The 18494-nt window shown below is 41.2% G+C and overlaps 1 protein-coding gene across 9 annotated transcripts in view; it reads left to right on the top strand.

Moving 5' to 3' along the window:
* Nucleotides 1-18494, top strand: part of PRP4K (pre-mRNA processing factor kinase PRP4K) — a 108647-nt gene that overhangs the window by 22234 nt on the left and 67919 nt on the right. For all 9 annotated transcript variants that reach the window (XR_012230689.1, XR_012230688.1, XR_012230687.1 and 6 more), the window contains exons 2-4: nt 13222-14388; nt 16214-16387; nt 17428-17586. Coding sequence is in view for 1 of the 9 variants with exons in the window: in XM_073567485.1 (XP_073423586.1) it covers nt 13222-14388; nt 16214-16387; nt 17428-17586 (1500 nt within the window). In the remaining 8 variants the exon portion in view is untranslated. The remainder of the gene's footprint in view (nt 1-13221; nt 14389-16213; nt 16388-17427; nt 17587-18494) is intronic.

Here is an 18494-nt window from a genome sequence, read left to right as displayed (position 1 = left end):
TTGTGGGGGAGCTCCAATGTTTAGGTGCACAGGGGCTCTCCAAATGCGACATGGTGCCCGATAACGATTGGAGCTAATTTTCCATTCAAAAAGTCAAATGGTGCTCCTTGCCTTCCGGGCCCTGCCGTGCACCCAAACAGTGGTTTATGACCACATATGAGGTATCTGTGCACTCAGGAGAAATTGCTCAACAAATTTTAGGATCCATTTTATCCTGTTGCCCATGTGAAAATGAAAAAACTGAGGCTAAAAGAACATTTTTGTGAAGAAAAAAAAAAAAGTTTTTTGTTTTTTTTTTGCAGATCAATTTGTGAAGTACGTGGGGGTTCAAAGTGATCACTATGCATCTAGATAAGTTCCTTGGGGGGTCTAGTTTCCAAAATGGGGTCACTTGTGGAGGAGCTCCAATGTTTATGCACACAGGGGCTCTCCAAACACGACATGGCAACCGCTAAATATTCCAGCATATTTTCCATTCAAAAAGTCAAATGGCGCTCCTTCCCTTCTGAGCCCTGCCGTGCGCCCAAACAGTGGTTTATGACCACATATGAGGTATCGTTGTACTCAGGAGAAATTGGCCAACAAATTTTAGGATCCATTTTATCCTGTTTCCCATGTGAAAATGAAAAAATTGATGCTAAAAGAAAATTTTTGTTGGAAAAATTAAAATGTCCATTTTTTCTTTCCACATTGCTTTAGTTCCTGTGAAACACTTGAAGGGTTAATAATCTTCTTGAATGTAGTTTTGAGTAGCTTGAGGGGTGCAGTTTTTAGAATGGTGTAACTTTTGGGTATTTTCTGCCATATAGACCCCTCTAAGTGACTTCAAATGTGAGGTGGTCCCTAAAAAAAATGGTTTTGTAAATTTTATTGTAAAAATGAGAAATCGCTGGTCAACTTTTAACCCTTATAACTTCCTAACAAAAAAATATTTTGTTTCCAAAATTGTGCTGATGTAAAGTAGACATGTGGGAAATGTTATTTAGTAACTATTTTGTGTCACATAACTCTCTGGTTTAACAGAATAAAAATTCAAAATTTGAAAATTGCAAAATTTTCGCCAAATTTCTGATTTTTTGACAAATAAACGCAAAAATTATCAACCTAAATTTACCACTAACATGAAGCCCAATATGTCACGAAAAAACAGTCTCAGAATCGCTAGGATCCGTTGAAGCGTTCCTGAGTTATTACCTCATAAAGGGACACTGGTCAGAATTGCAAAAAATGGCCTGGTCATTAAGGTCAAAATAGGCTTGGTCATGAAGGGGTTAAGGGCATGAAAATTCAAAGTTGGAAAATTGTGAAAATTTTTGCCAAATTTCCATTTTTTTCACAAATAAATGCATGTCATATCAAAGAAATTTTACCACTAACATGAAGTACAATATGTCACTAGGAAACATTGTCAGAATCACCAGGATCCATGGAAGCGTTCCAAAGTTATTACCTCATAAAGGGACAGTGGTCAGAATTGTAAAAATTGGCCCTGTCATTAATATGCAAACCACCTTTGGAGGTAAAGGGTTTAATCATACTCACTAGATGCTTCTATTTTCTTTATATTTTTGGAGTAACTGTGGTGGCAGATAAAATGCCAGTAAACACACCAGTTATGCAATACTGTCCAGCTTTGCCAAAAGCTGAATTTTTTTTTTCCTTACACAGTCTAGTTTTTGCCCTGATTCGTCAAACTTTGCCAGAATCCTGTCGTAAATTGCTTTGAAAAGTCGCAAAATTTTTGGGAAACGTGGAGTTAAAAATAATGTTTCTACTTTTGTCAGTTTCACTCTAGCTTTTCCCAGCTCTGCCAAAATGGGTTGGGGAGGATGCCATAGCGCCACTAAGTTAGGGACTGGAGCAAGATTTCTTGCATGGTGCACATGGGCCCACATCACCCGTCCGATCGTTTAGGTTCGGGAAAAATATCAAATATAAAAATATCGCCTTCTCAATAGATACTACGCAAGTACACCTGCAGTGCCGCAGTTAGTCTATTTCTACAAAATGGTTTCCTATCAAGTGTGTTGAATAAAATTCAAAAGTCTTTATTGAAGAATTAAAATGTCACACCAGTGTACATGGGCCGAAAAAATGTGCAAATCTAGCATAAGCGATTCGGAAATTAATCCTTATTCTTTGCTTACTTTTTAACACTAAATAGCTTTTTATGTCATATCCTGTGCAGTCATGTGGTATGTCATCAAGTTCTTGCTTACACAAGTGGAACTTTGAAGATACTGTACATATAATAAATGCATGGTACAAATACATTATAACCAAATTAATACATTGAAAATTGTAATAGCATTTATATAATCCATATATTTTCCTATTTTTTGCATAACAGTTCATCCTTTTCTCCATTGTCGGTTCAATATTTTGGAGTTTTAATTCATTCTGTAGGTCTCAATGGAAATCAGTTAACCAGACATCATATCAGGTGGAAGGACAAATAATATAAAAAAAAATCATAAAGAATTTATACAAATAATTATCACAATTTTAGTTTGCAATATTAATTATGATATATCAAGTCATGTTTAATATTTAATCCTTGCGGGACTCTAGTATTTCATTCAAATATCCACCAAGCTTCTCGATTTAAAAGTATCTTATGTAAATCTCCTCCTCTCAAAGGTTTCTTATTTTTTTCTATACCTGTAAAAATGCAGGATGTACGGTAGTATCTCCATCGTGTTTTTGACTGAAATATCTAGAGGCGACTGAGCATTTATTAGTTAATTTGCTTACTGCATCTGATAAATGTTTCCTGATGCTAGTTTTGAATGTATTGGTAGTACATCCTACACTGCTCAAAAAAATAAAGGGAACACTAAAATACCACATCCTGGATATCACAGAATGAAATATTCCAGTTGCAAATCTTTATTCATTACATAGTGACATGCATTGAGAACAATAAAACATAGAAATGATCAATGTAAATCAAAATTAATATCCCATGGAGGTCTGGATTTGGAAGGATACTCAAAATCAAAGTGGAAAATCAAATTACAGCCTGATCCAATTTCATTAGAAATGCTTGAAGACAAGGAAATGATCCTCAGTAGTGTGTGTGGCCTCAACGTGCTTGTATGACCTCCCTACAACACCTGGGCATGCTACTGATGAGGCGGCGGATGTTCTCCTGAGGGATCGCCTCCCAGATCTGGAATAAAGCATCCGCCAACTCCTGGACAGTCTGTGGTGCAACGTGACATTGGTGGATGGAGCTAGTCATGATGTCCCAGATATGCTCAATCGGATTCATGTCTGGGGAACGGACGGGCAAGTCCATAGCTTCAATGCCTTCATCTTGCAGGGACTGCTGACACACTCCAGCCACATGAGCTCTGGCATTGTCCTGCATTAGGAGGAACCCAGAGCCAACCGCACCAGCATATGGTCTCACAAGGGGTCTGAGGATCTCATCTTGGTACTTAATAGCAGTCAGGCTACCTCTGGCAAGCACTTGGAGGGCTGTGCAGCCCTCCAAAGAATTGCTACCCCACACCATTACTGACCCACTGCCAAACCGGTCATGCTGAAGGATGTTGCAGGCAGAATCTCGCTCTCCACAGCGTCTCTAGACTCTTGTCACGTCTGTCACATGTGCTTAGTGTGAACCTGCTTTCATCTGTGACGAGCACAGGGCGCCAGTGGCGAATTTGCCAATCCTGGTCTTCTGTGGCAAATGCCAAGCGTCCTGCATGGTGTTGGACTGTGAGCACAACCCTCATCTGTGGACGACGGGGACTCAGACCATCCTCATAGTCGGTTTCTAACCGTTTGTGCGGACACATGCACATTTGTGGCCTGCTGGAGGTCATTTTGCAGGGCTCTGGCAGTGCTCCTCCTGTTCTTCCTTGCACAAAGGCTGAGGTACTGGTCCTGCTGCTGGGTTGTTGCCCTCCTACGGCCCCCTACACATCTCCTGTTTTACTGGCTTGTCTCCTGGTAACGCCTCCAGCCTATGGACACTACGCTGACAGACACAGCAAACCTTTTTGCCACAGCTTGCATTGATGTGCCATCCTGGATGAACTGCACTACCTGAGCCACTTGTGTGGGTTGTAGAGTCAATCTCATGCTACCACAAATGTGAAAGCACAACCAACATTCAAAAGTGACCAAAACATCAGCCAGAAAGTATTGGTACTGTGATGTGGTCTGTGGTCCCCACCTACAGAACCACTCTTTTATTGAGTGTCTGTGTGTCTTGATAATTAATTGCCAATAATTTCCATCTGTTGTCTATTCCATTTGCACAACAGCATGTGAAATTGATTGTCAATCAGTGTTGCTTCGTAAGTGGACAGTTTGATTTCACAGAAGTTTGATTCACTTGGAGTTATATTCTGTTGTTTAAGTGTTCCCTTTATTTTTTTGAGCAGTGTATATATTGTAACTGACACGTTTTGCAAGTAATCAAATAGATAACATGTGCTATTACAATGAATAAAAGTTTTTATTGGATATGTTTTACCTGTTGCTGTTGAAGTAAATGTCGTGGTGTTCTCAATGTGTTTGCCACAATTATAGATGTTATGACTAGTGATGAGCGAGTATGCTTGTTGCTCGGGTTTTCCCAAGCATGCTCAGATGTTCTCCCGAGTATTTTGGCGTGCTCAGAGATTTAGTTTTTGTTGACGCAGCTGCATGATTTGCGGCTGCTAGACAGCCTGAATACATGTGGGGATTGCCTCTTTGTTAGGGAATCCCCACATGTATTCAGGCTGTCTAGCAGCCGCAAATCATGCAGCTGCGTCAACAAAAACCAAATCTCTGAGCACGCCAAAATACTCGGAGAACACCTGAGCATGCTCGGGAAAACCCGAGCAAGGAGTATACTCGCTCATCACTAGTTATGACCACATTTATTGAACCCTATTGAATAGAGCCATGTAGATTTTAATGCAGCATTATTAATGTATAAGCTAGGGGATAAAATAATTCCCAAAGTGACAATGAAGACATTTGCTTCAACAGTAACAGGAGAAAAGGGTGTACTGTTAGGCAAATCTTTTTTAGCTCTAAATTTTGTATTTTCACAAGGGTAACAGGAGATAATGGACCCCAAAATTTGTTGTGCAGTTGCTTCTGAGTTCACCAATAGCTCATACATATGTAATTGAAAACTACATTTGAGGCACAGTGCAAAGCTCTGAAGGGAAGTAGCGCCATATTACAGTGCAGATTTTGCTGCACTTGTCTGAGGGTGCCATGTTACATTGGCAGAACCCCTGAGGTGCCAAAACAGCAGAATCCCTCCCATAAGTGACCCCATTTTACCAATTAAGCCTCTCAATGAATTCATCTAGGGGTGCAGTGATTTTGACACCACAGGTGTGTTACAGACTTTTATACCATTGAGTAGTGAACAGGGCAGTGGAGTCGGTATAAAATGGTCCGACTCCTAAAATATATAATAAATTGGGTACAGTAGTTCAATGCAGAATGTGCTGAATATTATAGGAATTTGGGAAAGTTATGAAATGTCCTATAAATGGCTGTTCTATTCCTGATCTAAGGCTATATTCACACACAGCGTGTTTGCTGCGTTTTTTGAGGATACATTTTTCAGCTGCAAAAGCAGATCAGCTTTTTAAAAAAACCATCACCTGAATGGTTTTTGAGCTCATAGATAATGTTTTCAATAGCAAAAGCAGATTAGAAATCTGCTCTATCTATCCATTTATCCATATCTGTCTATCCATATCTTATCTGTACCAAAAAGAATGAAAGCCGGGTAGCACACAGACTAAGGGAACCGTTACACTTAGCGATGCACCAGCGATCCGGACAACGATATGGATCGCTGATGCATCGCTAAGTGGTCGCTAGTGAGCTGCTAAACAGGCAGATCTCACCAGCGACATAGCAGCGGTCGGGGGTCGCTACTTACCTGTCAGACACGGCGATCCTGACGTCCTCCCGCGTCGCCGCAGGAAGCGCCCGACGAGAAATGGTCCAGGACGTTCTCGCGCGACCAGCGATGAGCAGCGGGGGAGCCGGTCGGAGGTAAGTATCACATGTAGCAATATCGCTAGCAATATCGCTGCTACGTCACAAAATTGGTGACGTTACAGCGATATTGCTAGCTATATCGCAATGTGTAACGGGCCCTTAACACGCCTTCTTTTTTTTTTTTTTTTTTTAGCATCAGTCAGGTACACCTCATTGCTGCCCAAAAGAACGCCCAGGACAGGCATTGCTCGTCTTCAGTAACACATCAGCATCAATTGATAGTTGGAATAAATAGACTGCATTCACCACATCTTAAGGTGTAGGCTTTATAAGTGTAGGGGTGTGCAGTATAAGGTTCTGCAGCAGCTGAGGTGTGCAGTATGAGATTCTGCGGAACAGTATGAGGTTCTGCCCCCCCCCCCCCCCCTTAGTTTTGATTTTGGCTAAAACCGTTTCTTATAGATATGGCGAACCCTCAGGTAACCCTAAATGAAGGTCAATGGAGACAGGTGGCTGAATTGAAGGAATTGCTTAATCACCTGTTTACCGTGACTACAAAATTACAAGCTGAGGATTTAACTCCTGGCATTTTCATAAGCGAGTGGAAGAACTTGCTATTTTGCCTGTCCCAAAGAGGAGATTTAATCGCAGATGGCATTTATGCTTCAATGAAACGGAGAGAGACACAGCTACTGGAAAATAAAATTTTTCTGGCAGCTGTTTATGTGGACCCAAGTCATCGTGTATTGCTTGATGATCAACAGCTTACTAAAGGAAAAGAAGCTCTGACTGAGGTAGCAGTTAGGATGAGTGGCCTACAGGAGGACTGCCAGGCGCAAAAGGACTTGGGTCCTGACAGTGCTACTGCTGCCATATCTTCATCCTCATCAGATGAGGAGTTTGACTTTGACAAGTATTTGGATGATATGGAGCAGGCAAAGCGTTGCTGCAAGGAAAAAGATTTCACTCCGTCTCCTATAGCAAGCAGATTGACCATATTTCAGCAAAATGTTTCACTTGCTGTCAAAGAAAAAGAAAAATTCAACCGTTCATCAAAACTGACTGTACAAATGTTATTTAGTACGTTTTTGTTGAAAACTGTTTTTTGCCACTTACATAGTTTATTACATAGTGATATATATATATGTGTAATCGATATTATAGTGTATTACATATTTACAATTTATTACAGTTTTTTGTGTTCTAAAGTTGTATTCCGATAAATATATATTATGTTCTATCTAAATGTCTTGATTAAATGTCTGATGTTCACATTGTACTACAATAAATTTTTCACTTAAATATAAGCAATATATGTCGGAGTCAGTGGAAGGGAATTTGAGGAGTCTGAGTCGCAGGTTTGGCTTACCGACTCCACAGCCCTGGTAGTGAAGATAAAATAATTTACATTTTTACCACCAAGATTGTTTGTTAGCCCCAAGTTTTACATTTTCATACTGGGAAATGGGTAAAAATGGCACCAAAATTTTTCCCACAATTTCTACTGAATGAGACAATACCCCATATGTGGTTGTACAGCATTACTTAGCCATAAAGAGAGACTCGGGAGGGACAGAACGCTCTTTTCCTCCTGGAACACAGATTTTCCTAGAATAGTTTGTGGATATCATGTAAAGAGCCACTAAGTGCTAGAAAAGCAGAATTTCCCCTCAAGTGGACCCCATTTTGGAAATTATAGCTCTATTTTCCAGAAACAATCAGCATTGGATGTTGTGGAGTTAAAATTGTAAACTACCGTTGTAGTGACCAGTACATTATGCCCAGCCCGTGCTTCTGGAAACAAGCACCTGTACATTAGACGGCCTCTCATCACTACACAAATGCCAAACGTGAGTGCTATATGTGGTTTACGCACACTGGGGCTCAGAAGGGAGGGGGGCATTTGGATTTCGGAATGGGGAATTTGCTGAATTTTTTTGGGGGGGCGAAGAGCTATTTAGTTTTTCCAGAGCCTTTGTGTTACCATTAACGTGGAAGCCCCTGTGTTTCCGTTAACAGATGAAAGACCTGAGTGAGGGCTTGCTTTTTGAAGCTTTGCTTGAAGCTTTTATTGGGAACATTTTACATGGCATGTATGATCACATTTATCCAGCACTCTACGCTGAGCAGTTACATCGGGGTTTCATTCTAAATCTCCCGAGTTACGTGACAGATGAAACCTCCGATGGATCCATTCACTATAATGAGGCAGCAGAGTTACTCAGGTCTCCGTCTGGCCTCTGTTCAGCAGTGGCTTTCTTTTCAGAAGTGCACAAAACTGTGACCGATGGCACGTTTATGAAATCCTAAAATGACGGACACTGCCAAATCATAGACAGCAAAGAGCAGCTGACAGCACAACGGAGGGGTGGATGCCAGTTCAAAGGTTCATGGACCCAAATGAACAATAGTCCGTATTTCTTGCCTGCCATTCCCCGTGCCCTCTTTTCGCTCTTTTTTCTTCCCTTTTTTTCTTTTTTGTTATTATCCCAGTTTTGCTCCTTATATAATGTGCAACGTTTGCGAATCTTGTAAAGTATGGAATATTATTAAAGTTACTATGGATATGGTTCCTTGATTCCAAATGTCTTTTATATGCTGCGTTGCTTGGGAGCATTTTGGCCTATCTGTGTGGACTCATTCATGCAAGTGTGGTATTACACTTGTTTTTGTTAATCAGCGCATGCGCGGGTTTTTGAAGGAGTGTGGTGTGTGATCGTGTGCTCTGGGCCTCTGCGCATGCGCGGTCCTCCCCGGTGGGCGGTTCGTGTGGCTGATCCCTTGCTTAGCACCGCGCATGCGCGGTGCTTTGTGACGGAGACGTCATGTGACCGGACCTGCGGGGACGGGCGGCGTGCGCGTCATTAGACTGCGCTCCTGATACAGCCTGGCTCTGGCTGATGTTGTCATATGGGGAGAGGGAACTCTGCCGATTTGAGAGTCCACCTATGATTGGTCTATTGGGGTTGGCGCCTCTATTATGTGATTAGGGATTGGCGGTTTATATATGGATATGTATTACTGCAAGTGATTGGTGCGTTATTTCTATGGATACCTCTGATGCATCATGATTATTGGTGGGCTGACATGGGGATCGATGTTTATATATGAAATGCTTTTGCAATATTTCTAATACGATTATGACTACTACTGTTAACAATTAGATATGCTGTGCTATTGAATATATATGTATCTGATGGATGTATCTATATGTATTTTATGTATGGATTTTTTGTGATGGGTGTTACCTAAATGGTGACAGAGACCCCCCACGCTGAACGGGACAGAGCGCGGCGGCGGGGCGGAAGAAACCACCGGGGGACAGGAGCGCGGCGGTGGCGGACAGCGCAGCGGCAGCATCAGGGCACAGAGTGCCGCGGCAAGTACCCTCAGTGGCAGCGCAAATGTATATCCTCTTTGTAAGACGCACCCCCTTTTTCCCCTCAATTTTGGGGGAAAAAAAGTGCGTCTTACAAAGCGGAAAATACGGTAATAGAAAAGGAAGACGAAGGGTTTTTTTTTTTGTTTTTTTTTTTTTAGAAAAGTAATAACGTTTATTGCATCAATAATATAAAAAAATAGTTTGGCTGACACCTTTATCTGTCTTTTGAATACCCTGTACCATTTTCGGACACATGACATTTTTTCATCGCTTTCTATTCCGATTTTTGGGAGACAGAATGAACAAAAGCCAGCAAGTCAGGAATTGCTTTTGGAATTTTTTTTTACACCATTCCGCGTCTGGTGAAATTGGTAAGTCAGCTTTATTCTTCGTGTCAGTGCGATTACAACGATACCCAATTTATCTTTTTTTTTTTTTTTTTTTTAATGTTTTGGCGCGTTTGCACAATAAAAACTATTTTATTGAAAAATAATTTTTGCATCGCTTTGTTCTGAGAGCTATAACTATTATTTTTCTACTGTTGGAACTGTATGATTGCTTTTTGTGGGACAAGATGACTTTTTCAGCGGTACCATTTTTATTTACATTTGTCTTTTTGATCGTGTTTTATTGCACTTTTTGTTTGGCTCTATGATGATAAAGCATGGTTTTTTTTTTGTTTTTTTTTACAATGTTCAATGAAGGGGATAACTAGTGGGACAGTTTTATACAGTGGATCATTACAGACACAGAAATAACATGTACTTTTATTGGTTTTTTTTTATTTACTTATTACTTTACTATTTATTTATTTAAATACTTATTGGAAAAATATATTTATTTTTCTTTGGGGATTTAAAAAAAATATTTTTACAATTTTTAATATTTGTATGGGACATCGCTGTACAGTATCAGTTTGCTGATCTGATCTGCAATGCATCTGCACTGCAGAACATCGGAATAGCATCTGACAGGCAGGAAAGGTGGCATCTCAGGTCCTGCTCTGAGCAGGCACTGGCACGCCACTTTCCCTGAAGTCCCCCACGGCCATCTTGTGGCCGGGGAGTCTATCAGGACAACACGAACACATCACATTGTCCTGATGGAAACTTGCAGGGAACTTATCCCCTGCGTGATTCTTTTCTGTCGCTGTCACTATTAACTTAAAAGCTTGAAAATTGCAAAATTTTTAACATTTTGGCCAAATTTCCGTTTTTTTTCCATAAATAAACACAAGTCCTATAGAATAAATTTTAAAACTATCATGAAGTAAAATGTCACCAAAAAAAACAATCTAAGAATCAGTGGGATACGTTGAAGAGTTCCAGAATTATTACCATATAAAGTGACACTGGTCAGAATTGTAAAAATTGGCTTGGTCACTAAGTGGTTAAAGAGAGTTACTTTGTTTTTTTAATTCTATCATACAATTCTGGAGGTTGGGCTAGTTTTAATGGTCTTAAAGGGAATCTGTCACTCCCGGGACATATATGACCTATTAATATGGGCATACAGGTCATAGAAATGTTACTCTTTCAGGGATCTTCTGCGCAGGCATTCTAGATTCATTGTGACTTCCACTGTGCGCCCTGATAAGATGCTTTCCCCGCTTCCTCCCTGCGTAGTCATAGCTAGGAACCATGTGTACATGGCGATAACTATGCAGGGAGGAAATGGGGAGAACACCTTATCAGTGTGCGCCCCAGAGGTCACTGGAGTGGAAGTCGCCTGCACAGAAGATCCCTGAATACAGTGCCCATAGAAGGAAGTATGAAGTATGTACTGTATTTAATAATAATAAATAATAATCTTTATATAGCGCCAACATATTCCGCAGCGCTTTACAGTATTTCTGAAGGAGTGCAGGCGCAGGATTTCGGGGCCATAACTGAGTCTAATAGGGGGAAGAGGTAAGGATTACAATGAGGATGGGAGTCAAGGAAGAAATCATTAGCATAAAGACAAGTACAGCATTTTCCAACAAGACCATTAATATGAGTCATACAGGTTGGACTTAGTGTATCATTTCTATTACCTGTATGGCCATATTAATAGGTCATATACATCCCAGGGGTGACAGATTCCTTTTAAGCGAGGGGCGTTGCTTAGAGGATAATGATGCAATGCAGCCATAAACACCTCAGAGAATCCTTTGAGCAACACTCTATGTAAAGACTATAAAGATCAGCAATAAACAAAGAGGCCCATATCTCTGCAACCGTAAAACAAAATCAGATTTTTCGGGAGTAGTGAGAAAAATAAGAGACAAAATTGTGGACAGTTCATCTTTAATATTGCAACATGAGGGACTTCTGTAATGGTTTACACGTGACCAGTGGAAGGCCCTCAGGCTTGTACTGTTTTCTGTCTTGTGCCAACAAATAATGTCTCCATTGTGCATAGTAAAGGTTCTTCACTGTTAGTTTGGACATGCTTAATAGAATAAACTTTAATGGGGAAAGTAACCCTTCAAATATTTCATAGATACACGTGAGACCATCACTTGGTGAAGCATGTGATCTCGGACAATTTCCAGAATACATGTACATGCATAGGCGGTATTCTGCATGTAAATTACTGCAGTTGTTTTCTGGTTTTCCAATGATTAAGTTCCGTACATTCTATGGACGCTAATATCTTGTGCCATTTCATAGCTGCTTTTTTCTGTTCAAGTTAATAGGACTGAGCTGAGTAAACCATGAAGTTGAGGTGACAATCAGAGCCCCAGCAATAAACTATTGTTGACCTTTATTAATGTTAGGCCATCATTGTTAAAGGGAGTTTTCTGGATATTTGACCTTCAGTATCAAGTTGGGTGGAATCCTATCCCAACACTATTGTGCATTATTTTATTGGTTACCAGGCTTGCCTGACTCTGAATATTTTGAACTTGCCATGCCAGGTTGCTGCTCAGTCTCAATCACTCCAGGCGAAACCAATACAAAAATTTACCTTTCAAATGTGGTGATGTGGAGGTGCTGGGAGTCCGGCTCCTACCTTTCTGATCTTGATAGCCTAACACAAATCCAGGCCATTTGTCTCAAAGTCCCTTGGAGGAGGGGAGGGTAATATTTTACAATCAAAGAATACTCCTTAATTTGTAGCATATGTTCATATATTATGCTTGATAGTAGTTCTCCTTTTTCTGTTTAGATCTCGAAGGGTAGCACACAAGGACTGTCACTGCTTTTTTTGAACCTAAGAGCATTTGCTTTTTAGGAAATGGAAAATAGGGACAGGAGCCTTAAAGGGAATCTGTAACCCCTTTTTTCGAATATGAGCTGCCGGCACCGACATCAGGGGCTTATCTACAGCATTCTGTAATCTGAAAGATAAGAAAAAAGAGTTAGATTATACTCACCTGGGGGTCCGGTCCGATGGGTGTCGCTGTCCGGTTCGGCGCCTCTCATCTTCTAACGGTGACGTCCTCTTCTTTCCTTCCTGTCGTGGCTCTGGCGCAGGCGCACTGCTCTGCCCTGTTGACAGGAGCCACGACAGGAAGGAAAGAAGAGGACGGCATCGTATGAAGATGAGAGGCGCACCCACCGGACCGGACCCCCGGGTGAGTATAATCTAACTTTTTTTTCTTATCTTTCAGGTTACATCGGGGGCTTATCTACAGCATTACAGAATGCTGTAGATAAGTCCCTAATGGCGGTGTCGTCAGCTCATATTCGAAAAAAGGGGTGACAGATTCCCTTTAAGAGGTGCCTCTATTGGACACTTATCCTGTGGGATGTCATAAATGCTTAAAGAATGGAAAACCAATTTGAGCTTTATTTACATTAAACAAGTAAAACCCAGTTAAATAATCTGTCGTAGAAGTCCTTTTTCAGTTGTAGAAAATGTTTGTTTTGTTTTGTTGACAGAATGGTTGATGCTGACACATCTGATAGAAGTGGCATTGAAGAAAATGGTGAGGTCTCAGAAGAGGAGCAGCCTCAGAGCAAGCACAGTAAACATAAGAAAAAGAAACACAAGCATCGGAGCAAGCACAAAAAGCACAAGCATTCTTCTGAAGAAGACAAGGACAAAAAACACAAGCATAAACACAAGCATAAGAAGCACAAACGGAAAGAGATTCTAGATCCTGACAAAGATGATCATTCACCATCAAAGAGGGCAAAACAGGAAGACTTTGCTTTATTGGAAGACTTGGAAAAGCAAAGAGCTATGATTAAAGCAGAGCTTGACAATGAATTAATGGAAGGTAAAGTGCAGTCTGGCATGGGTTTAATACTGCAGGGTTACAATTCTGGTTCTGAAGAAGAGGGAGAGATTAATGACAAGATTCGAAATGGGAAAAGGGCATCAATGAAATCAAATTTGAAGGGAAAGCAGGAGATTGACTCAAAATCTGTTTCAAAGAGAAGGAGTCGTAGTAAGTCCAAAGAAAAGACTAAACATAAGTCAGAAAAGAAAAAAATGAAAGTAAACTCTGAAACCCCAAAAGAAAAGGTACCTGGGAGTAAGTCTAAGGAGAAAAGGAAATCTAAAAGTCCTACTAAAAGAATCAGATCCCAAGATCAAGTGAAAAAATCTCCACCCTTGCGCAGACAATCCCCAGAGAAAAACAGGAAATCTACATCTCCCTCAGATGATAGAGTAAGGTCAAGAGACCAAAAGAAATCTCCTATAGCGAGTGAGAGCAGAACGAAAGATCGCAGTAGGAAGTCCAAGTCCCCTGTACCTAGAAGAAGCAAATCAAAGGAAAGGAGGTCAAAGTCAAAGGAGCGTAAACCAAGGCGATCGGATACAGAGAGGGACAAAAAACCTGCAAAGTCTCCTTCGAAAGATGCCTCTTCAGGAAAAGAAAATCGTTCACCAGGCCGCAGACCAGCACGTAGCCCCAAAGCCAGAAGCCTTACTCCAAAACAGCGTGACAGATCATCAAGGCATAGCAGATCTCCATTTACTCATGATAAAAAGATTAAGCAATCCCCTCCTCGAACGCAGTCCCCAATGAGAAGAGCAAAAAGTAAATCTATCGAAAGGAAACGACGGGAACCAGAAAGGAGGCGACAATCTTCTCCTAGGTAACAAACCAACACTCTGTTTTCCCGAGTTTGTATCTGTGTATGATGTAGAATCAATTTCTAGGTTTCCTAAAAAATTCACACTGATGTACAGCACAAAAATATAGTAATACAGCAGTGTAAAAAAGTTATACCAACATATTAACTTGTTCTTATATTAGTAATAGGATTGGTAATGTATGAAATTCGGAGGAGGCAACCGCTAGGACTCCTTGAAATGGCGATATAAGTGCTGATTTTGTCACCTGTGTGATTAGAGCAGTAGGGTGCATAAATCACCACTGTTCTGTTTACTGTATGGGAGTGGTAGTCATGCATTTGCTGTATCTATTCCGCAGACCCATAATAGTGAATTAAACTGTGATGCACACTATCCCTCATTTCACATGGAGATCTTTGGGACACCCATTCTCAAGATAGCGGGGGGGGGGGGTTCTCAGTAGTTTGACCCCTAGTGATCATACATTCATCACCTATCCTATGGATAATTGAAAAATGTTTGTGACAACCACAATTCAAGGTATGTCCCCAGATGCTATTAACCTGCAGATATTTGGTGTTAATCTGCATGTTAATAGAGTTCTACAGTTGATTGGTCACAGCACCGGGAAGAAATTAAAGCCTTCCGGCTTTCCGTTATAGAGGCACGTCCTTCAGCCACTACTCAATAAACAGTGAGTGGCTGCTGTAAGAACACCCAGACATATTGACTCTAGTCGATTTTGTAGTACATGAGTGGAGAGGCGGCTGTCAGTCATATAAGTGTATATGTGTATAAGTGAGCCGTGGCTGTAAGCACACCCTATGTACAGAGCGGTGACTGAAGTTGCATCGGCACGGCTCTGTGACTGAAAGTTAGAAGCTTCTGGGAGCAATAGTTAAAGGGAATCTGTCACCCTCTTTTTCCAATATGAGCAGCCGCCACTGACATCAGGGGCTTATCTACAGCATTCTGGAATGCTGTAGATAAGCCCCCGATGTAACCTGAAAGATATGAAAAAAGAGTTAGATTATACTCACCGGGGGGCGGTTCGGTCCGATGGGTGTCGCGGTCCAATCCGGCGCCTCCCATCTTCTAACGGTGACATCCTCTTCTTTCCTTCCTGTTGTGGATCAGGCGCACTGCACTGCCCTGTTGAGGGCAGAGCAGAATACTGCAGTGTGCAGGCGCCGGACCTCTCCTGGCGCCTGCGCACTGCAGGACTCTGCTCTGCCCTCAACAGGGCAGAGCAGTGCGCCTGTGCAGGAGCCGGGCTGGGAAGGAAAGAAGAGGACGTCACCGTTAGATGTGAGGCGCCGGACCGCACCACCCATCGGACCGAACCAGACGCCGGGGTGAGTATAATCTAACTCTTTTTTTCTTATCTTTCAGGCTACATCAGGGGCTTATCTACAGCATTACAGAATGCTGTAGATAAGCCCCTGAAGTCAGTGGCGGCAGCTCATATTCGAAAAAAAGGGTGACAGATTCCCTTTAATTTCCTCCCCGTAGCCATGCTTTCAGAGCAATAGCTGGGGCAGCTATTAACCTGCATATTAACCCCATATCTACAGGTTAATGGCATTTGGGAACATGACACGTTTCCTTTAAGGCACACTGAGCATGCATGTTTTGCAGATGGATTCAATACAACAAAGGATCTTACAGGTTCAGATCCAACTGCAATTTAAAGCAAAACAGCCAATTTGGTAATCACTAACTTCAGATTTGTACTATGTGGCTGTTTTTACATTTTGTATTGTATCCCTATTTAAATTAAATGTTTCATACACATGGTAGTTTTTAGCATTATCATATGTATAATAAACCAATATATTTGTTCAGAGCAAGAGGCAGAGAAGAAGGTCTTACAAGACATGATAGAGCAAAAGAAGCTAGCCCCTCACGATGGTCGCCTTCTAGAAGACGTTCAAGTAGGTCTCCTGGACGAAGGCGGTCACGTTCACCCCTCAGAAGAAGTAGATCACCCAGAAGACGCAGCCGATCTCTTCACAGAAGGTATAAGTGCGTGAATGTGTTTTTAGAGTAAATAGCAATGGGTAAGGGAATTGTAGACCACTAAAGGTAAGTAGTGATATAGCAACATGTGATCACAGCATGATGCTGCACTGCACCACTCAGTGGCCCTAGCATACAAGACCAGCAGTCTATTGGAGCCATTATGGTGGGATTTGCCTCCACTTTTGAGGATTGAAAAATTCCCTGAAGAATTTTATAAAGGAAACGGATACGGAGCAGCGCACCTTGATCTCTTACATCACCAGTCCTCACTTGATGGATTAACCGTGGCAGCCCTGTACATGTACCCGGGAGAGAGTGTTCTTTTTTGTCCGTGTGATGTTCAGTCCCACAAAGTGAGTGGGGATATTTATATGACCTTTAGGTCAGTGTATTTGACAATCTCTGGTTGCTGTTCATTACCAGCAACAAGCGTATGATACATGACTATCTGACATTTCCTTCAAGGTCTATGATCATATTTTTACATTTTGTCGCTAGATTCATACTGTCAGGTTCCACTGTCCAATATGTTGGTCAGTGCTAGTGACATGCTATATGTTAATTATTCGTGATTTGGTTTTGCTTTGCGATGTTGCACTGTTTTCTGCACTTTAAGTCCAGTGGCATTATTCTTACTATATGGTTTTAATTGTATCATTAAAAACTAAGTTTTATATGATTACATATTGCTATATCACTACTTGAAAATGTTTTTCTACACTACTATTGAAATAAATTATCATATATAAACATGTATATTATAATAAAAATATACATCATATCACCCTGCAATTATGGACAACCTAGAGTCTAGGAGCAAAGGAAATAAATGTGACGAGGCTTACTCCAATTTTGGGCATGGTTAGATGAGACAGTGTGAAATGTTCCACCAAATGTTATTTATATAAATGCACCTGTGTAAAAATACATTTCCATACTGATTCCATTAAATCTCACATAAACGGAAACTTTTTCTGATTCATACCAAAAATGTTTGTGTGTATATTACATATCACCTATTGTTTTTCTGTGCACAGAGATAGAAACCGAAGAAGTAGATCACGTATTAGGAGGAGATCACATTCACGAGGAGGACGAAGCCGCCGAAGGAGAAGCAGAAGCAAAGATAAGGAAGATAAATTCAAAGGAAGCCTTTCTGAAGGAATGAAGGTGGAACAGGAATCTTCAGATGAAAAGTATGACATGATATTGCTCAGCTATTTCATTAGTGATTTAAAAAAAATTTCAGTCTGGTCGTATAACCTTTTGATATTCCATTGAAGGGGATGTGCCAAGATTGAAATTTTGTGGTATTAGTTGAGACTGTAGTCGGTGAACTGTTAGTCTGATTGACTTTCAATAAAACAGTAATAGGTGTGCTCGACTTCCATTTAATTAAAATGGGGATTTTGGGATACATGGTTTCATTATTGGTGAGGTTTCCAGTGGTTGAGCCTTCACCTGTTATCATTTATCCCTAGAACTAAATGGCCAAGTTGCAATTTTGGAACAAACAATGTAAAGGCCTAGTGCATAATTCAGAAAATCAAACAACAGCTACAAAGGCACCCTGCATCTAGCAACATATAGTATATCAACAAGTGACATCAACTGTTGCAAAATCAGAATTTATTTAGCAGCATTTTGCTGTGTTTACCAGCACATGACATATGCCAGTTATTTGCTTTTAAAGAGAACCTGTCACCAGGTTTGGCCAATATAAGATATGGCCACTGCCTTTCAAGACTTATCTACAACATTCTATACTGTATATAAGCCCCTGATCCGAGCTGCAAAAGATGAAAAATAACTTTTATTATACTCACCCGGGGGGGCTGTCTGGTCCGAGGGGTGTCGCTGGTTCTGGTCCAGCACCTCCCATCTTCTTGCGATGCCACCATCCTGCTTGCTTCATGGCTCCCTGACATCGCGCTCCTGCGCAGACGTACTTATCTGCCATGTTGAGGGCAAAGGAAAGTACTGCAATGCGCAGGGGTTGGGCCTCTCTGACCTTTCCCAGCGCCTGCGCACTGCAGTACTTTCCTCTGCCTCAACTGGGCAGATAAGTACGCCTGCGCAGAAGCGAGATGTGGGGGAGCCATGA

Source organism: Dendrobates tinctorius, unplaced genomic scaffold (genome assembly GCF_039654945.1).
Source record: "Dendrobates tinctorius isolate UK_male_01 unplaced genomic scaffold, ASM3965494v1 ptg000004l, whole genome shotgun sequence".
NCBI classification, from domain to species: Eukaryota; Metazoa; Chordata; class Amphibia; order Anura; family Dendrobatidae; genus Dendrobates; species Dendrobates tinctorius.
Note: the sequence above shows the minus strand (reverse complement) of the source record. Positions and strands in the feature narration are given on the sequence as shown.